Raw genomic sequence first — 22583 nt, 5'->3', positions numbered from 1 at the left:
TTTATTTAAGATGTGTTAACAATTTTTATGATACTCACTTCATCAAGTTCCTCTAATGGAATGAAAAATTAAGGCACAAATTTATGAAAAATTCTTTCACACTCCATTTGGAGATGCTCTTGTATTTTTATTATCATTTTTAAGTCTTCAGTTTGTCAATTATTCAATTTTTAGTGTTTATTATTATTTACACCTTTTTATTTTATTTTTTTTATCTTAAACTGGTTATTGTGTGTGATATGTGTGGTGTGTAAAATCTCCTAATGAAATCACATTTACTTCTTTCATTCACATGTCTTTTGTTTTGTAGGCTTGTTGCTTCATCTTGCTTCACATATAATATTCATAACTATCAATGATGTCTTAAATCTATAATTTTCTCAAAATTTCTTATAGGCACAAAAAAACACATAAGAAAATGCACATAAGTTTTGTACTTTTTATAATTACGACATTTTTTAAAAGTATAAATTTGTTAGTTTCTCCATGTAATTGATTTCTCAAGAAACAACTTTTTCTTTTACCAACTCTCAAGGGAGTTGATTTGTATATTTTGAGTATTTGTTTTATCTCTACTAACACTCAACATAACTTGATTTCTCCATGTTTTTAAAAACGTAAAACTTATGTATGAGGTATTTAAAAAAAAATAAATAGTTTCTCATTCGAGTTGTAAGTAACTTCAAATGTATCTAACTTATTATTTTATAAAACATAAGTTTTGTACATTTTGTAATTACGACATATTTTATAGGTCTAAATATGTTAGTTTCTCCATATGTAATTGATATCTCAAGAAACAACATTTTCTTTTAGCAACTCTCAAAGTGAGTTGATTCGTATATTTTGAGTCTTTTTTATCTATACTAATATTCAACACAACTTGATTTCTGCATGTTTTTAAAAATGTAAAACTTATGTATGAGGAATACGGAACAAGATGTGTAACAATATAGTTAGAAGAGTATAATTAGAATTCATACAAACACTAATTAGTATCTTTCTTTTGCAAAAAGAATGAAAACAAATACACTAACCACATTTTTTATAGTTAGAACAATATAGTTAGAATTCATACAAACACTAATCAGTATCTTTCTTTCACAAAAAGAATGAAAACAAAAACACTAACTGCATTGTTTTTGATCTCATACCGGAGTTAACTCTCCATGTACATCCCTCCAATCAAAATTCTTAGGCAAGCCTCAAGAATCATGTGGCAGTGACAAAACTCAATTCTGCAAATAATGAGACATAAGTTTTGACACTCCATTATTAGATGGAAGAAAAGGTGATGGAAGAGATGGAAGAAAAGGTGAAGTATGTGAAGGAAGAAAACCTAGTATACTATTCCATAATATAGTATTAGCATATTGAAAAAATTAATCACCTAAATACAATTTTTCACAGGATCATATCGCCATGCATGTTCTTAAAATTAATCATCACAACCATTAATGTTATTTAAAACAAAGATAAAAGTTAAAGGAGCGCAAAAATGATTAACACACGTAAGTTTTTGACGGTGAGGATGAAATCGTGATACATGCAATTTGTTCATATTAAATTTATAACTGTGGACACATAGTGAGTTTACTTGTTTTGGAGTTTGAATCATTATTACATTGTTCTTTGGATATTTTATTACGTACATGATAATATTTCCAACAAATGAGTTTGGAAGCTTGACCATGATAATCAATATTCCGTGAACGGAACATATACATGTTTTTTAGTACATATATTTTGGGATCAAATGGTGATTAACTAATCCAATGCATCATTTGGAATAAGTCAACACGAGTGTCTCCATTCACCTGGAGATTTTGAATACCAAACTCAGGTGGTTGTGAGATATGAGTAACCATATAGCAGTTGTTTCTTGACTGTGAATGTTCTGAGAGCATATGGAAAGAAATCTTAAATTGATCGGTTTATAGTACTTTTTCAATTAAGGTTTAACACTATGTTATTCAATATGAAAATTGACCTATGGATACCTTTTTTTTTTTTGTCTACACTTTAAAGAAAAAAAATTAAGAAAGTAAAGTGATAGGTTTGTGATGTGATTTGAATAAAGATATACATAGGAAACAATATAACGAATGTGTGTTGAAAAATTAAAGGTGTCTAAATATAACCATTCATTCAATTTTGTGGTGTTTTTTTTCATTCAATGACTTAAAAGGACTTCCGTTGTAATTTAACTTTTTTCTTTTGATAAAATAGAAAAATCATATATAATAATATAATTCAAAAGTATTTTCAACGGATCAAAGATAATATTGTAAAAGGTGAAATTTAATAATATAATAATGCACAAATTCAAATTAATGCAAAATTAAAACACAAGATATATACCATAAATCAATTAAAAATTCAAAGTTCAAATGAAATCATATATAATACATAAATATATACCATAAATTAATTAAAAATGCAAAATTCAAATGAAGAAAAAAATTAAAACTTGAACTTCATTAACTTTATCATCATCACAAATTAGAATAAGAATCTCAACACATCTTTTCGTTAATTTTCACCATATCAATAAAAAAATGAAATCTACATTTTATTTTAGTGTATTTTCCCTACATGCAAATTATGCATTTATGTCTGATTTTTCTTTTTTTTGACTGAAATTAAGTATGGTAAGTTGATTCCTAAAAAAAAAGTATGGTAGGTTGAATTACCAAAAATAAAAAGTACCATGTTGATGTTTAAGCGAAGGTGGGTTTTACGTGCCACAAGTGTGAGCCGGTGAAGGTAACGTTTTGCAATTGTGTGAAGAAACGTAAAAATGATGGAAGATGTGGGCAGCACCGCATCAGGCAAAGGGACACGCAAAGGGAGTTTCGGGCAACAAGCAGCACAAAACGCCGTCATTTTCATTCATTGATCATGTTTCACGCCGACATACTCAAGTCCCAAAATTTGAATTTAATATCGACATATTATATTTATTTTATCGTCATATAATATATTAATATAAATTTAATTAGTATAATATGTAAGTGAGTTATTTCATACATGTATCAAATAATGCGTCGTCATATTAATTAAAGAATATGACCACTTATGTGATTTCATATTCGTTAATTAACGTTACAACAAATTATCAAATGTATATGTAAAATAATTATACACTAACATATTATTCTAATTTGATTCCAATAACAAAGACCCAAAAATCCAGAGTTAAATAAAACCCCAATGTTCAAATCTAATTATGTAAATACATTGGTGTTAAATATCTTGATGGAGAACTTTGTCATCTAGTACGTTCTACTTTACTCGAATGATTAATGTTGTAGTTATACACCTATGATAACCGATTCAAACAAAAATAATAACATATATTAATATTAAGTGTCTTTAGTTTCAATTTGTAGCTTTTGATTTTCTACATGAATATATGAACACATAAATCATTTTTATTCTAATCACTTTTAACTAAAATTAATTTTATAAAATCAATTCATTTAAATCAATTTATATCACTGCATGTTCAATCACAAACTAAACATTATTTTATTTTGAATTAAAAAAACATTTTTTATTTCAAAAAATTTAATCAAATACTTTTATTTATCCTTATCTTTTTTTTTTTGGAGCAAATCCTTATCTTATTATAACAAACAATTGACATTTTATGTGAATTGAATAATTGACATATTAATTTAGGTGACAACTAGGGTATCCATGGAAGAATGGTGGGGAAGGCGGAGGTGGGTGGAGATGGCGACGACAGTTGTTTGCTTGGGAGGAGGATAGTGTGAGGGAGTGTGTGAATTTATTGCATAACATTATTTTGCAGGTTAATTCACAGGACAACTGGTGTTGGTTGCTTGATCCTATTCACGGATATTCGGTTAGTGGGACTTACCGTTTCCTAACATCTTTAGAGGATCCGGATGCGGTTGCTACAAACACATATGTGTGGCATAAATTGGTTCCTACAAAAGTGTCTCTTTTCGCATGGCGTTTATTGAAAGATAGAATTCCGACAAGGTCAAATTTGGCGCGTCGACATGTTCTTCAAGCTTCTGACACTTTGTGTGTTGGAGGATGTGGTCTCATTGAGACGGCGGAGCATCTTGTTTTAGGTTGTGAATTGTTTGGAAAAGTTTGGTATTTTTTATGTCACTGGATTGGTATTTCTTATGTTCTTCCAGGTTCGGTTGCGGTTCACTACTTTCAGTTTACTCATTTGGTGGGTATGCCACGAGCTTCATATTTTTATCTTAAGGTTATTTGGCTTGCCTGTGTATGTGCAATATGGAAGGAGAGAAATAACTGCTTATTCAAAGATACAGTAATTGATCCTTACAATATTGTCGAAAAGGTGAAGCTGAATTCTTTTTTATGGCTCTCGTCAAATTCTGTAACTTTGGCATTTGATTTTCATGATTGGTGGAGGCACCCACTTCTTTGTATAGGGGCTGCCTAATTTTTTTATTTTTAGTTGTTGATGACTTGGGTTTGTGTCAGTCACCTAGTTTTTGTATCAGACTTTGAGTGATTCATCGTTTTAGCACACCTTATGCGGGGTGAATCACTCTTCTTTTGAGCAATATATTTCATTTTGATTTGTTCAAAAAAAAAAATTTTACCCCAACCAATACACATTAGCCACATAAGCACCGGTATCCATGAACTATCTTGATCCCACCAACAAATTGCTCATTTTCATTGGTTGGTGGGTAAATTACCCACCATTTTTCAAAGGTAATCTAGAAAAAACCATTAATTTATGTTAGAGATCAAATACAATCGTTATTCCAATTTCGAGCCTTTAGAGCAAAGTAAATATAAATTTTTGTAAATAGTTTTGTCTTCTTTTCATTCCTTGAACTAGACACTAACTTTAGATTTGTATAAATAAAATGTTAAGCCATTTTTTTTATAAAGAAAAAAAGCATTAAGCCATTTTTGTGAAAGAAAAGTGATAGCATTAATTAAGCCATAAAGAAAGAGTAAAAAGAAAAGAGTGAGAGTCATGAAAAGCTCAACCTGATCCGAACCTGAGGTCCGTGTCTAGAAACCGAGGCTCGGTCACAAAAAAAGCCAAAACACACCCACTCACTCACACTCAAAAAATTAATGGAACCCAACCCAAAGCAAGAGAGAGAAACCCAAACAGGGTTTTAGAGAGAGAGAGAAAAACACATTTCTAGAGAGAGAAACTCAAGCATGGGTCAGATCGTGAGGAGGAAGAAGAAAGGACGACCTTCTAAAGCAGATCTAGCTCGCCGTTCCGGTCAATCTCCGTCGACGACTCAATCTGACTTACGACGGAGTCGACGGCGGCGGAATGTGAGGTATCCTATCATTGACTTTGATGATTATCTTGATGAGGATGAGGAGGAAGAAGAAGATGAAGATGAGAGGAGGAGAGAGAAGAAGAAGTTGAAGCTTGTTGAGAAGTTGAACCAGGGTGTGGATGAGGAAGAAGATGAGGATGATGAAGAGGATTTGAAGACCAGTCGCGGTAGGTCGCGTGTGGGACACGCGCCTGAGTTTAAGAAACGGAAAAATGGAAGAAAAAGTGTAGATAGGGTTGATGATGATGAAGAGGATGAGGAAAATGAAGAAGATGAAAGAGAAGAGGAAGAAGAAATAGTTGAAGGAGATAATGAAAATGCTGAAGAACATGAAGATGATGAAGAAGAAGGTGAAGCTGATAGGGGTGAGGTATGTGAAAAGCACTGACACTTCTGATCGAAGACATGTTGGTGTCAGCATGCGATTACATTCAACTAATTAATTTTCTCAAATGGATCACTGGCATCAATTTTCATCTATCGGTGTCGCTGTCTTCCGGTGTCTGTGTCAGTTTGTGTCCGGTGTCTGTGTTGGTGGTTCATATGCTGAAACTGAAAATAAAATTGAAAAATGAAAAGTAAATAGTGAAAATGAAAATGCATTTGGTTTTGGATTTGTGTGGTTGGGTTGTGTGGGGTTTAAGGAAGAAAGCGTGTGTATGTGTTTGTGTCCATGTCAGCGAAAATCACTGAGATTTTTTTTGTTGGGAGATGAATGAATGATACCAATTGGTCCATTATTCAATTTATATCTTCTTTCTCTCTCTAGGTTTTTCTCTCTCTATCTTTCACCCTCTCTGTCTGTGTGTCGGGATTTTGGGGAGAGATAACTAACGGGTCAACTGTCAAAAACTAACACACACACACATGTTGAGTTTCTTTGATTACGCTTTCGTTTTCTCTCTCCATATCTATTTATAACTATATCTATGGTTATGTGTCTGTAACTATAACCTTAAACTACGCATTGTTGTTCTGTCTCTGTTCCTGTCTTAATCGCATCGCACTCTTTGTTAGTCTTTTCTTTTTTAACGGTTTTAGATTAACATTATTAATTGTGTGTTTGTGTTTCTTGGTGTGTGTGGTTTTTCTTGTGACAGGTAAAGGGTATAAAAGTGGATGATTCTAAAGGGCTCCACTCTGTTACAGGTTTGTGTTTCTGATTTGTTGTTTCTTTTGTAATTCTTAAATTTCTCACTTTTTACGGTGCACGGTTGGATTCACGGTGAGTTTGGCACTATCATCGTGATTTCGGCAGACCATCGTGATATCAAACATGCACTTATGATTTTTTTATTAAACGCCTTGGTAATTGAGCTTCTCATCTTGCTTTTTTGTCTCCACTGTTAGGAACCCCTTTGAAGGCTCTGTCCGGGATTCCGTTGCCGTTGCCAGATAAGAGGACCCTTGAATTGATCCTTGACAAGCTTCAAAAGTAAGTGGTTTTTTTTTATTCCTGTTTTCTGCTCTTTTGTATTTTTGATGATGATGAAGTGTTTTATGTTGTTTGTTTTCTTAACTTGGATGATGGCAGGAAGGACACATATGGTGTGTATGCTGAGCCAGTTGATCCGGAAGAGGTGTGGATTTTTCTTTCCGTAAATTATTTATCTTGATATTTGAATGCAATCTGCGTTGGAAATTCAGTTCTTTTCCTCGTTGCAGCTTCCTGATTATCATGATGTCATTGATAATCCCATGGACTTTGCCACCGTGCGGAAGAAGTTGGCAAATGGATCTTATACTACATTGGAACAATTCGAGGTGTGTTAAAATCTATTGACCGTTCGTAGTTGATATAGGCAGTGCAGATTTATTTTCTTTTTGAGATTTTGATTGTTTTGGCAAAATGATTATACTGGTATTCTATTTTGTCTATGCTTCTTGTTTTTGTTGAATCCAACGATAGATTAGGATTTGTCGAAGTCATTGACATCAAAGGTGTAAAGAAAGTATTTTTTTTTTTTTTGTCTGATAACTTGTCTATTTTGGCATTGATAAATCATAAATGATAGTCTTCTTAACTTGGTGGTAATATTGCAGTTTCACCCTCATGGTATGATCTTGCTTAAACACTAGGCAAAACAGGATACAAAATACAATCATTATAGAGATAATTAGGGTAGTCCCCATTTTAGAGATGGTAGAATCTTGTCTTAGGTGGTTTGGGTATGATGGAGAAAATATGTAGAAACACCAGTAAAGAGAGCCGGCCAGATGGTAGATATAATCCAATAATTATAAGGTAGATAGAGATAAAAAAACTATAGACTAAATCATCAAGAGAAATTTAGAGATAAACTGTATCTTTGGACATAATGCATATGATAGAACTCTATGACATCCATAAATCTTTGAATCTAACTCTACCTGGTGTAAAAGGTTTGGCTGTTGACTGTCGTTGACTTTTATGATTTTGCTTAAATTAAGTTACGAGCAGACCAGACATTTGCATACAAAAAATGATGTCTATTCATTTGTTTAAATTAGGTTTAATGGCCTTCTTTGTTACTGGTTTTCCTCCATGCTTTGTGAATCGTTAGTGTTATTCTTATTCTGGTTGTTATAAACTTGTAATGCATGAACAGATGTGCTTGACATAGATGATTTTAGGTTGCAAATCTTGATTTACTAGGAAAGCAAAGGCAACGCCGATATGATATACCTTATGATGCATGGCTTGCCATCAATCTTCACTCAAATCTCAAAAAAAAACAATTTTATGCCCAGTAAGGCCACAGAGGACTGCAATTTCTAGAGGTTGACCGTTGATAGGCATTAGGGATATATTGGACCGTCTTTTAGATGAAAGGGATGCAGGAGAAGACAATGATATCTGTTAATTACAAAATTGTTACGTTAATAAGGATCCCTTTATTTCATTAAAATCCCGATCTTTGTTTGCTTTATCGTCTGAATCAATTTTAAACTGCACATAGATAGCACTTTCCTGACCAAGTGGTGCATTAAAAACAAATTATTTTACTGACATTTGAATGCATTGTTGAATGCAGAGTGATGTATTTTTGATTTGTTCAAATGCAATGCAGTACAATTCGTCAGATACTATATACCACAAACAGGTAGGAAGATGATTATTTTCTTTCGATTTGCTTGAATATAATGGCAACTAACCATTTGGTTGTGCTTGCTTAATGATCCCTGTATTTGTTGCAGGCACGCTCAATACAAGAACTAGCTAGAAAGAAGTTTGAGAAGTTAAGGATCAACTTGGAACGCTCTCAGAGTGAGCTGAAATCTGAACAAAAAACAGGATCCAATTCCTTAGGTAAGAAGCTGGCCAAAAGGCCACTTGGTTATACTTCACAGGAACCTGTTGGCTCTGATTTCTGCTCTGGTGCGACTCTTGCTACTACTGGAGATGTACTGCCAATTTCCCATCCAATTTCCCATCCAATGCAAGGTATCCTCTGTGAAAGGCCTGGCAACATTGATGGTCTTTTGGGAAGTTCTTTCTTTATTGATGCAAATCAAGAGAAAGCAGAAGACTTCATATCAGGTATCCGAGAAGAGATCAAGCTCTCCATCTGATCTGTTATACTGTGACTTCAATGTTTTATTTTTTGCATTCTTCCAAATTAGGATCTTAATGAAACATCTGACCATTTTTGTTTGATTTTATTATTTTATTGTTTCAGGGAAAGGCCTTCTCTCCAAGATGGGAAGGAAATCAACTGTGCAAGAATATGAACGTCGTGCTACTTATAACATGTCTAATCTACCAGTTACTAGATCTGATTCAGTATTTACGACATTTGAGAGTGAACTTAAGCAGTTAGTTACTGTATGTATCAGGAGTGAAATTTAATCCTTGAATAACTTTAGCTTTCTTTTCTTGTTCAATGCATTTAATGTTGTATTATTTTTGGCAACAGGTTGGACTTCAAGCTGAATATTCCTATGCCAGGAGTTTGGCTCGTTATGCTGCAACTCTAGGACCTACTGCTTGGCGAATAGCTTCCCAGAAGATTCAACAGGCACTGCCATCGGGCTGTAAATATGGTCGAGGTTGGGTTGGAGAGTATGAACCACTTCCAACCCCAGTATTGATGCTTGATAACCGTGTCCAGAAAGAGCAACCTAGTCTGGCAACAAAGCTGCTGTCTACTACTAAACTGACAGAGGTAGGCAAAAATGGTAAGAATGTAGAGTCCACCTTTGAACATCCTGTAAATCAACCGATGTTTGAAGGGAAACAGCCTTCAGTTCGCCCTGGTTGTGGGCTCACATCAGAAGGAAAACCATCGTTGTTTGAGGGGAAACAGCCTTCAGTTCGCCCTAGCTGTGGGATCACATCAGAAGCAAAACCATCTTTCTTTGGTTCTGCTGGAGTAAGACCGAATGCTTCTATCAATCTCACTCATCAACAATCAAATGCTTCTATCAATCTCACTCATCAACAACCGAATGCTTCTATCAATCTCATTCATCAACAACCGAATGTCCAAACAAGGAACATTGGCAAATCTGAGAATAAGGGTTTGAAACAAGTGGAGTTGAACTCTTTACCCGCAAGCGATCTGAACAATGCCAGTCTAGTTTCGAAGCTTACAAGTAGTGCTCCTGCTGCTATTTCTAAACCTAGAGAGATGATACCAAGCAACATTAACATTTTAACGTCTATGCCTTTCAAGCAGCCAGATGCTAATGGAGTTGTTATTGGAGAGTTACCTAATGGCAAAGTCAGGAATAATAGTTTCAATAGACGGATGACTGCACCATCATCTGAAAGTACATCAACTCAAACAGCCAGATCGGCTCCCTTTGTTACCCATGGGCAAGAGCAGAGTCTTAGCGACCCAGTTCAGCTGATGAAGATGTTAGCTGAGAAGGCACAAAAACAGCAGGCTTCAAGTTCATCCAATCATTCCCCGGCCGAAACTCCACCAGTAACTCCATCAGTTCCACCTGGATGGAGAGAAGACTTAAGTAATGCCTCAGCAGCAGCTGCCCGTGCATGGATGTCTGTAGGAGCTGCAGGGTTTAAACAAGGACCTGAAAGTTCTAGTTCACCCAAAAACCAGATCTCTGCAGAGTCACTGTACAACCCGACCCGAGAGTACCAGCAGCATCTTTCAAGAATCAGGGCTGAGTTTCCTGCTGGTGGAATGCCTTTCCAGGCAGAGAAGAACAATTTCCCATTTCAGGCACTTGTACCTCAACACATGCATGCAGTTGGTGTTTCACAGTTTTCAAACCGGCCTATGGTTTTCCCTCAAGTAGCAGCTTCCGACTTAGCAAGATTTCAAATGCAGCCCCCTTGGCAAGCTGTCCGGCCTCATAGTCAACCAAGACAGAAACAAGAAACACTTCCGCCTGACTTGAACGTTGATTTCCAATCACCTGGGTCCCCTGCAAAACAATCTTCTGGCGTGCTGGTTGACTCGCAACAACCAGACCTGGCTTTGCAGCTATGACACGGTGTTCCAATTCTGATGCGCATGTTTCTGCAAAAATTTGACTCCTTGAATTTCGGCTCTTGTCATTGGATTCTGATTTTGATTCATAAAGTTGAGGAAAAGGTTACCGCTTTGTTACTTTGAAAGGTATGAAATGGATACCATGTGCTGTAGAAGATTATTATCCCTTGGATGCTTATGTTGGGGATCTTATGGTTTTCTTAAGTAGGATTTGACACAAGGTAAATCACAATGAGTTTCCTTATGTTCAAACACTTGGGAGAAAATAGCTCTAGAACCTTTCCATATTTCCCAGAAAGGGATTATTGACATGCTGCAGCATGTATTTGTATTATCTTGGAGTTGAAAACCACAGAAAATAGCAACGGGTCAATTGATTATGGTTAATGCTTAGATTTTTCATTAGATGGTAAAATATCCCGTTGATGCCTTGTACATTCATTACAAATGGATGAAATTGAGTTGCCTAGATTTTCATTTCATCAGAAGATTACATGTCACATTTTAGGCCTTAATGTTATTATTCTGTACATGAAATGTTTATGTGTCGCGAATGCAAGAGCAAATTTGCTTTTTCTTGTTTCAACCGATTAAACTGCCTACATGAATATTCAGGTTAAATACCATCCACCATTTGAAATTGAAATTAGACCACCTTGTCTTCTGCTTCTTGTGTTGTTTTATTTTCTTGGTAGACCCCAAAGAATGTATCTATGATATGTGACTCCTGTTCAATTTTGAGTTTTGTAAGTGAAACTTGTGGCTTTCACTAACTCTTACCTTTCGGGTGGGGTCTTCATTGCTAGTTAATGGAGTTGAAGCACATTATTGAAGTACAAAATCAGCTTGTCATTTAGAGACATTGAACAAGGTTACACGAATGAATGAAACTAAGCATCAAATGTATGGTGGTTCCCACTTTCAGTGTTTAAATTTTTGGATGGCTTCAAGGTAGACAAATACCCATTATTAGATAGTAAATAATAAAGCATAAACTAGGTGTGAATATTGCATGCATTTGGATTTACACACGTTCATTTGTACTTTATAAGTATTTTTTTAGTTCTTTCAAAAAAAAAAAAAAGTATTTTTTTAGTTAAAGTTATATATTTAAATTTTTTGAATACATTTTTGTTTAAAAATGTTTTTACATAAGATAAAGAAAATAATTTGTTAAAAAAATGCTAAGCAAGTGTATTTTTATCAATTTATCCAAAGTCTGAAAACACACTCTTTGAATACTTTCCAGCTGTGTCTTTTTCTGTCCTTTTGAGTACAACCATAGCCGTTTTAAACAACTATAAGTGGCTTGGATTCCTTCCTAGAAGATTCATAGGGGCAGCAGAAATATTTGAGAAGGACAAAGCCGTGAAAGTTTCTTTCTGGGTCCAAGGTTTAGGTAACAAACTAGGTCCACACCATTAGAAGATTGCTGTTGACACATTTGATTTGGCTGAGAAACACATATAAAAGACGCAAATGCCCCTCGGCAGTTACTGCCGAGGAAAAAATGAACCGGCGGCAGTTAACTCTCGAGGAAAAGCTCGGCAGATAACTGCCGAGACGTGCTAAACATAAACAGAAGCAGAAACTCAGTTTTGCAGTTTCCTTCTTTTGTTCAAAAATGTCCCAAATTCTCTCCAAATTCCATTTTCACGAATTGCAAGCCAATCATCCCCACATTATCACAAGTAAGTACCATTGATCATTGCAATGTTAATGTTAGTTTGTTTAGGTTAAGTTTTTAATTTTTTTTTGAGTAGTTTGCATGTGTTAGGGTTAATTTTAAAATTGACAATTTGATGATTGCATGTGTATTTTATGAATTGATAAATGAATGTAGTTGTTGCCTATGCTGTTTAAATGATGTTTAATGATAATGTGGTTTTGAATGGTGACAAATGAACACAATTTGAATATGTTTTATACTTTGCACACAAAGTGTTTGATAAAATGCCTTAATAACAATTTTATTGATTATTTAGTTAGTTTAGATTATGAAAATTATATTGAATGATGTTTAGGTTATGATAGAAATGATGCACATAAATTATATTGAAATGATGATTATATTGAATGGTTTTAGGTTTAGTTATGTTTATGTTTATTGAAATGTGAATGTTTATGTTTATGTTGAAATGATGATTATAATGATTATATTGAATGTTTATGTTTATATTGAAATGTGAAGGTTATATTGAGATGTGAATGATTATATTTAAATGTGAAGGTTTAGTTTAGATTATATTGAAATGATGCACACAAAGTGTTTGATTAGGTTATGGAAATGATGTAAATTTTTTAATTGTTTGTGTAGATATGTCTGAGCAGGACCCGATTGATCCATTTAAGATGATTGGTGGTAGGCGTGCGATGACTTAGAGCCATCGAAAGGAGAGGCAAAGGGGGCACATCCCAAAGAGGGGTAGAGGTCGGAGGGGGGATGGTTCAGGGACTTCTCAGGCTTCTAAGGCTTCGCAGGCTACACAGTCTGAAGAGTCGCAGGTGGTTGGCCCGACCTAGGAGGTGGAGTACCTGAATTATCAGGATCAGGTACACCACGATGCGACTGATGGTGGGTATGACCAGGATCATATACCAGAGCAACAACATATACCAGATGATGATGACATTGCAGCAGCGGCTGCCCCAGTAGTGTTACCTGTGGAGCCTCCCTTTCCTGGAGGACCGGAAAATATATCTCTGCTGCACTCTTATTCCAACCATGTGTCATTGCCGCTTTGGTATAATTCAAATAACATAAGTTTTTTTTTTTTTTTTTGTATTTAATTATTTTCTTTATATTTTTTTTTTCAACTTTTAATGTTTTCTTTATGTTTAATTATGATTTAAATTGTTTTTGTTATGTGTTTTTTTTAAGTTTTAAGTTTTACATGTGTTATGTCTTAAATTAAAAATACGTGCGGCAATTTAAATTTGTGATTTTTATTTTTGCATTTGTTAAGTTTTATTTTGTTTAGTTAAATGTTTACATTGTTTAAACTATGTTTATTTTTCTATTATTTCAGGTTCGTAAGGCGCGTGTTGTAAAACCAATTAATCATGGGGCTAAGATTTTGAGTCTCGGACGTCCAAACGACAATCAGAGATGGTTTTGGGATCCGCTTAGGGAGAGCGGATTACATGATTTGGTTTACCTGGGCTACGCCATTGTGCCTCATGCTTTGTTGATGACTCTATGCGAGAGATGACATCCCGAGACCAACACTTTTCACATGCCCGTCGGATGTTGTAAAGCTGCCACCGCCTCAGATTGTGCAGACATTTGTTGACTTCCGCACTCACACGCTTAAGGAGCCTGATTGGGGTGAGCCGACATGGCGTATGAAGGAGGGCTATGTGTTATGGTACACTAAGGTGCCTCATCCTCAGATTTTGCCACCTCTTCCAAGAGATCTTCCGAGGCCAGCAAATGAGGAACATATCATTGAAGAGCAGTGAGAGCGGTACGAGGCGAGAAGCTCGCTTGATACATATGACATGGTTAGCAGTGTTGTTGCCTATGCAGATGTGCAGATGGGTCAGACGGAGGTCATGAGCCCTCAACAATGGTTTCAGGCCATGAGCCATGTTAGAGAGCAGATCGCGGCGATATTGGCCAGGAGGCAAGGCCAGAGGCCGAGGAGGAGGCACCAACAACATCAGCAGGACCAGGACTAGCAGTAGTTCGTTTTTTAGGACTTGTTTTTTAGTTTTTGTATTTTGATGACATTGATTTGTATATTCGTATTTTGATGACATTAGTTTTAATTTCATTGGGATATTTTACTTTGTTTAATGGTAAAAATGTTGGTTTAATTAAGATGTGCATTTGCGCCAATATTTATTTTGTGATTTGAACCATTATGCGTAAAAAAAACAAGTACATATGTTGTGTTTTGTGTTTGAAACACATTACAGGTTTAGGAAATGAAGCTACTGCCTCTGCTTTGGTATTTTGATACCGAAGGGTATTTTCCTGTTTCCTCTGCAGTTAACTACCGAGAGGTATTTTGGTATTTTACTCGTGTTTCTGCCTAACAAGATGTGTCAACAGCAATTTTCACACCATTATGAACTTAGTGGTAACTGGTAACTCTTGTCTCGAGAAAAATTTACTAATTATCAACATTAGACTAAAGTTTGTTTAAATATGCATAGCTGAATACGACTCAGTTCTCATACCAAGCACAAATATTTTGTATCATTGAATCAATCACTCATATGATCTCATATTTAGCAAGATGTATTGATCAAATATTCAAAATAAGTTTTTATATGATGCGAAACTTGTCTCACTTGAATATCATAAAATTGACTCAGAAGATAATGTCATCTGACAAAATTGTTCATTAATTCTTTCATTCATTACCTAATCTACCCCATTCATTCATTCCATCTAACATGATTTTGGTCGTTGGGAGTCGGTACCTTGTAGATTCATTCATCACCTAATCATCGTACATTTATGTTTATCTTCCATATTTTTGTATTGTTTCATGTGATTGTAACTTAACTTGTATTACGACGTCAATAAAAAACTTCTACAACTCTTTTTTGACTCACTGTACAACTTTTTTTTGACCATTCTCATTATCTAAAACTACTATTTTGTTGTTTATATTCGAGATCGGATAGAGTAATTTAGCTCTTTAAAGTTTAAACATATGGTTAGGTTCAGTTTAAGGGTCCGTATAATTTGCATTCATGAAAAGATCCGTCCAACTTAAAGAGAGTAATGAACTTATCATTACGATGGTGATCTCATTCCTCCTTTTGCTTATGTAGCTTTGTTAGGTGATAGTTGTTCTGTACCATTTTCAAAAGATTTTAGGTTCTTTTCAGTTTCGTTGTCTGTTGCGGTTGCCCCTTTTTATCCAAAAAAAAAAGAAGAGAGAAATCCCTAAGCTATATAGTTTAATATACATATAATACTGATGTCACACCGTGTATATATATGGTTAACTTTCTTAATATTGAGTGAATTACAATTTACTCCAACTCAGTTCAAAACAAAACTTTTCCCACAAGCAAATACAAATCCTCCAGCAAAGTTACCAAGGGATGTCAATGAGTACGATTCCTTATTAGATCTGTTAGGTAAATATACTATTCGTGATCACTTTATATCCACACGAGTATCCGTCAAATACTTATAAGCAAGTATTTACAGGCATCTAGTTTTTTTTTTTTTTTTTTAAAACAAAGTGTACTCAATTGATTAATGAACTTTGATTAGGATCAAATCGATCCGTACCACCTGAGTTTGATATTTGGTTGTTGATCGAAACAATCTTTAATTAATATTTAGTTATATTTCAACCAAATTGTAGATTATATGACATTTTTCTTATAATTTGGAGGATTAAGACAAATTATTTTCTTCAATCCTAAAAATTTACTTTAATTGTTTACAAGAAATAACTAAAACATAAAAACAATTATTTCATGCGATCACCTTAATGATTCAGCAGAATCGTGTAACCATAAGAGATTAAAATAAAGTCACATTAAGAAAAAATCAAGATGGAATAAGGTAGGATATATATTAATTGATGAGAAGAAAAATAAATAATATGCCACTTTTTGTAGCCTCCAATAGTTCACTTAACGATCACAATCCTATACCTCATATGCATATGCATGCTAATTCATAATAACAACAAAAAATACAATATATCCTCTCCAAAAAAAAAAAAAAAACAATATATAGATGGAACAAAGAGAATTACACTGATGAATCAATAACACTAATCAACCTGTTTATAGAAGAATCATGAGCCTTGCTATTCAGAAGCGTGATCTTGGAGACCATTTGATAGAAAAACGAGAAAATTGCTTTTGCTTATTATTGGTGTTGGATGCTTTTTTGTTAATATTTTCCTTTGGATTTCTGAGAACACAAACATCACCGTTGCATTCGTATCTTTTAGATTGTGGAGATGAGGACTCAGAGAAGCACCCAAAGATATTTGATAAATACAAAGCCATATTGAAATGAAAATGAAAATGAAAAATGTATGCAAAATATGCAACTTTCACACATATACAAAGTTGTGTGTATATATGATAATTATGGTAGTTGAAAGTAGGGACGTTATAGGGGTCAATTCTGGTTGGCTGCTGGGGTGGAAAACTGTATAACATGACAATTTCCTTTGTTTGAATAAAATAATAGAGCATTACTTTTCTCACACTATGCATTTCTTCGCGCGCCCTATTTTTTTTCTCCAAAATTACCCTCGGAGCATTCCAGATTATATAATCCATAATGATGTTTTCTTTTGTTGAAGGGTGAAAAAATGAGTAACAGATTTTTCCGGATTTTGTAATCCGGAAACTTCAAAAAATAGGGCACGTTATATGATGTTTTCGGATTACATAATCCGGAAACCCCCTAAACATCATTTTTCAAGGTAAAATATTTCAGATTATATAATCCGAATTGTATCAGTACAAATTCTAAACATGCTTGTAACATGGACAATCATTTTAGGGACAATATTAATCTTCCTAACTCTCATCCCTTCTGTTTTGGGTCATTGTTACCTGTTCTTAATTAGTCAAAAATCGGGTTTCCGGACTACTTGGTCGGATTGTTCCGAAACTTCCCTAGAAAATCATAAAAAATTCAAGGATCATGACTCCAAAAGAAGGAACTTCTTACGGGACTCCGCCCCTCAAAATCCAAAATTCCATCATTTAGACCCATTTTTTTAATTTTTAATTTTTCATATTCTCAGAAAAATCTGAAAAAATTTGCATTAGTTTTATTTGATTTTTAGAATTTTTTGGTGCTATTTTTATATTTTTATGATTTTATTTGACAGATTTTTTGCATTTTTTAGTTTTTTTGTTGTTTTTAAAGCAAAACTCAAAACTACTGAAATGTGAGAGAGTCTGATGACTGATACATAAGAATTGTTCGGATTATAAAATCTGAAATAGTAAACATGAATTCTGATTTTAAAATCTGGAATGCACAAAGACATTTTTAAAAATTTTACAGCACGCGGGAGAAGACCATAGGATGAGAAAAGTAATAGTCAAAATAATATTATAAAATTTGTACAAAAAAAGTAACTAGTCCAGTTCAACGTTGTTGTAAAATGACGATTGTAATTTGTAACCAAAAAAAAAAAACGATTCTCATTAACCTTTAAATTTAATTTAGGTATACATCATCTGAATTATTAAAGATGTAAAAGTTATTAGTTAGACAATACTTACTACGACTAAAATATTATGGCCCTTGATGGTTAACAAAAATAAATGTGTAAAAATTAGCTACATACATATTAGTTAGATTAATTAGAATTTCATGTGTTTTATTTTTTGTTACTAAAATTAGTATGTCTAATTGACTATATAAAATTTACTGCACTATTTGATGAAATACGTAAAAAAATAATATTGTCTACCATTTACAATTATCATTGACAGTGTTTGATTTTATCTATAATTATTTCTAAAATCGCACTTTTAAGAGGTCGTGATTTGTCGATCGTGTAAAACGCATTATATAATGGTGTAAAATTAATATTTCACTTTGCATTTTCTGAACACACTCGAGGTATGTTAAATTATTTTTTTCCTCATACATTTACGAACAGTGACACACAATGCTGGTATTACGTTAGTAGTTTCTAAGTTTATTTTATTTTTTATTTTTTAGGAAACAAACTCAATTCATTTTCTTAGCAATCGTCAATCATGAAATAAATACTGGCGCTACATTAGTATAGAAGTGGAGGCAGACATTAAACGAGACAATCTTTACTAATGCATGAACGTTATCATTTGTTTGTCTTCGATTAAACTTGACATTGATATGAGAGTTTTGAAAAGTGTTTTGAAACAGTTGCTTACAAGCATACGTTATACAACCAAACTTAGTAACATCATCTATCCATGTTTTAAAGTAATCAATGATCTTCTTTATATCTAATACAAAATCAACATCAATGTTATCTAACTGAAGGTCTGCCACCAAACCTAAAGCAATATACAATCTCATTGCTTCATCCACTTTTACAGCACAAAGTGGAGAGAACTAATCAGTTTTAGTAATGACAAAGCCACCTTCATTATCTCTTATACATATACCGAGTCCTAACTTATTGAGCGACAATGAAACCAATGTATCTATATTGCACTTATACCACCCATGAGTGGGTTTTGGCCACTAGTGTGTTGCTAATTTGCTTGATCCCGGCTGATCAATGGTGGTATGACCACGCGTTGATTCATGTTAGACACTCAAATGATATTTTTAATTTTATTTTCATAGGCAAAACCGTAAACGAGTGAGTTGTTTTTTTTTTTTTTGGTCAAATAGTCTAGTGACTAGAACTCATGGAGTGTCCATGTTCGAACCCTGATTTCTGCATATAATATTTAATATCCTTCAAATGAGCTAAGTTCACGGGGATGATGAATTGTTTTTTACTTCCTCCATCCCTATATTTAAGCACATTTTGCCTCTAATAAAAGGGTATAACATAGTCAAATGATTTATTAATTCAAAACGTGTTGGGCTAACTTATTTGGTTGACGATTTCTCTCTGTGTTCACATTGTCCCATTTTGCTTTCTAGAACTACTTTTTAATTAAAAAAAAAATCATATATACATTAATGAAATATAGGAGTAACCGAGTAAGACTGTTTGACGTAGGATAGCACTGTCTTAATTAACACGACTAAAATGCTTTCAAAAAGAAGAATTAAAATATTTTTGTCAAAAAAAAAAAGAAGAATTAAAATATTTTGTTGTCGTTACTGCTTGCAAAAATAAAATAAAATTGTCAATCAAAATTTTATTCTTTGAGCACATGGAGATGCATTTATTTTGGACCTGATGTAACTAAAAATTGGGTTCATCACCTCAACCTAATTAGAAGTTAGAATGCGACTCCTCTCATCAATATTTCCAGCATCAATCATGCAAGAAAGATTTTTTTTGAAGAAGGGTAAAATGAAATACATTACTGCTAAATCGCACTCTCTCCAATATAAGGTGTACTGAAGAAGAGGTTAAAAAAGTTATATAATTGTGTTACAAAACCCGCAAGAGCAAAACCAAGGAGTGAAACAAAATCAACATATGCCCACACACAACAAAAGGTTAAGCCACCATCTATGATGGTCAAAAACAATATTTTAGATTTTGTCTTTAACCATCAAAAAGAAAGAAGCTTAATATTATTTAGAAGTATAGAAATCGGAGAGGCTTAGAACACTTCACTTGAATAAATGGAATAAAGTGAATTTCGATTCTCTAACTTTAAATTCTATAAAAAAAAGAAGTTGAGGTTAAAACATCTAAACAAAAGTAACACACCTTCAAACAAAAAGTTATATATAGTAGTCGGCTGTTGCTTAGGAGTTAGGATCTTGGCAGATGCAATAAAATTAAGAACATTTTCATGTATTGTCATTAAATCTATGTCAACATGTTTTTTAACATAAAACATTTAAAAATATATTTAAAAGGATTGATTAAGTTTTTTTTTTTTTTTTGCTGTAAATGAGTCTTTGTAAATATCCAGAGTTTTATTTTTAGTCCATACAAAATAAAATCATAATTTTTAGTCTATATAATATTTTCCTTTAACATTTTAAGGGACATAAAATGTTGACCGAAATTCTTTACGGTAACTAAAAATGTTGGCAAAAAATTGTAAACTATTTTCCTTTAACATCTTTAGGACAAAAAATATTGACATAATTTTGTTATAGCAATTAAAAATGTTGAAGAAATCTTTTACGGGAACTAAAAAATGTTGAAGATTTTTTTTTTTTTTATAGGGACCAAAAGGTATATAGACTATTTAAAATATGTAATGCAGTTGCTCTTATAGAGACTATTTATTTATTTATTCTCCGTCCAATTTTAATGGTCACTTAAACATTTTTTTCTCTATCTCAAAAAAGTTGTCACTTTAGAATATTAATAAAACATTTATTATATTTTTCCACCAATATACTTTTATGGATTAATAGTGTTTTTCACCCCTATAATATATGTCATTTCCGGTTTTCGCCCCTATAAAATTTTCGGTTTGATTTGCACCCTCGTAAAATTTTTATTTTCCGAAAAACACCCTTAATAGGTCATTCAAAAACCAAAATTTCTTGAAAAAATTCTGAAAATGGCCTATTAGAGGTGTTTTCCGGAAGAAAAAAAAATTACGAGGGTGCAAATCAAACCGAAAATTTTATAGGGGCGAAAAGCGAAAATGACATATATTACAAGGGTGAAAAACATTATTAACCCTACTTTTATTTATTGAATTTTAAGTTACTTAACTACTCAACTAATTACAATTAATAAAAAATGTGTTTTTAGTAAATGATTTCTACTAATTTTACCATTGCAATCAACATAATTAATCATTTCGCTAAGAACCGTCCACAATCCGGAAGCAACAATCAAACTGAGACGGAAGGAGGAGTTATCTTCAACCCACGTACAAAATGTAAGCATTGGAATATATATGCTATAAGAGTTCATAAACATAACTGTTAAGACTTCTATGGTTGAGTTTGATTCAACCCAAAATTTACCACTATCGGATGACGTTCCATCAATACGGAGGATTACGACCCAATTGCATATTCATAAAATCAAGAGGGAGGTCTCCAATAATGTCCAGACAAACAGTCGTATTATGGCCAATCCGATGGCAACGCTCAAAACGACGTAGCGTCTTAAGAACATCACATATTTCTGGACTCTTTTGGCATTCCGTCATCAAAGTAATCATAAAATCGTCTTTCTCCTCCATTGGTGCCACCAGCTTCTGCTCAAAAAGCCTGATGTTGGGTCATACGGAGAATGAGTACATGAAAATGAAAATGCCACTTCATGATTAAGTAGATTAATTAGTCAGTTGGAGTTAATGATTAAGTGATCTCGAGCCTATTAATAAATTAATTAGATATATAAGTTAGTAATAAATTAATAGTTTGTTGTTGCAGTAAGCTAGTGAAACTTCAATTGGTCCCTGAAATACGGAGGCACAAACAAAATGGTCACTGAAATGAAAAAAAATTTGACAAAACATCTTGATATGATAAATTGCGGGTAATTTTAGTTCAAATGTTATCTTTAGTTAGCACTTTCAGATTGGTCCCTAAAGTTGAAACCCTAAAATCAGATGGATCCGTAAAATAAATAAATACCCAAACAATTCAGTCTCTGAAATGTAGAGCAACATCAAGTTAGTCATATAGATTATCAATATATTCAAAAATATGATTATTATCAAATAGACAAATAAATATTTATCTAGGGTTGTCAGTACAAGAGAAACGAGTAATGTCAACCTCGTCAATAAGAATATTTACATCCTTAGCACGTTGAACAAAAGCATCTCTAACTCGATCAGAATACCAAGAATGACTTATAAAAAGCATCAACGGACTAGATTTAGCAACAACGGATCGAGAACCTCATTAGCAATAGAATGAAGAATCTTATCATATTCAAGAATCAAGACCAAGATTCTGAACAATAGTAGGAAGACATTGAACATCGGGACGAGAGATAACACGGAGAGTGAGATTCACCGGCTCATGATCATCGGTAGCGAAGATGGCTGAGAGAGTGTGAGTACGAGCGCGGACATCCAAGATGTAGGGCTTTTGAACCCATGGGATCAGGAAATGAGTTCCTTCACCAACAGATTCTGGAAGAGTGCCGTGGAATTGGTCGACAAGGACAGAGGAGTACACAGTAGTTGCAGCGGCGCCGAGACCCAAAGCCAAGCGAGCTTTCTTGGAGACGATGGATGCTATTGCTTTGCTGCTTATCAT

At 33.6% G+C, this 22583-nt stretch overlaps 1 protein-coding gene and 1 pseudogene across 1 annotated transcript; one reads left to right on the top strand and one right to left on the bottom strand.

Annotated features, from left to right (window-relative positions):
* Window positions 1–5010: 5010 nt before the first annotated feature.
* Window positions 5011–11414, top strand: LOC11428851 (uncharacterized). The gene is made up of 9 exons (XM_003617524.4): window positions 5011–5694; window positions 6425–6473; window positions 6675–6759; window positions 6859–6904; window positions 6990–7088; window positions 8339–8407; window positions 8502–8844; window positions 8984–9129; window positions 9221–11414. The coding sequence occupies exons 1-9, from the start codon at window positions 5194–5196 to the stop codon at window positions 10760–10762; spliced, it is 2880 nt and encodes a 959-aa protein (XP_003617572.1). The 5' UTR covers window positions 5011–5193; the 3' UTR covers window positions 10763–11414.
* Window positions 11415–21352: 9938 nt separating this feature from the next.
* LOC11426790 (prohibitin-3, mitochondrial-like) lies at window positions 21353–22583 on the bottom strand (annotated as a pseudogene).

Source organism: Medicago truncatula, chromosome 5 (genome assembly GCF_003473485.1).
Source record: "Medicago truncatula cultivar Jemalong A17 chromosome 5, MtrunA17r5.0-ANR, whole genome shotgun sequence".
In the NCBI taxonomy this organism is placed as follows: domain Eukaryota; kingdom Viridiplantae; phylum Streptophyta; class Magnoliopsida; order Fabales; family Fabaceae; genus Medicago; species Medicago truncatula.
Note: the sequence above shows the minus strand (reverse complement) of the source record. Positions and strands in the feature narration are given on the sequence as shown.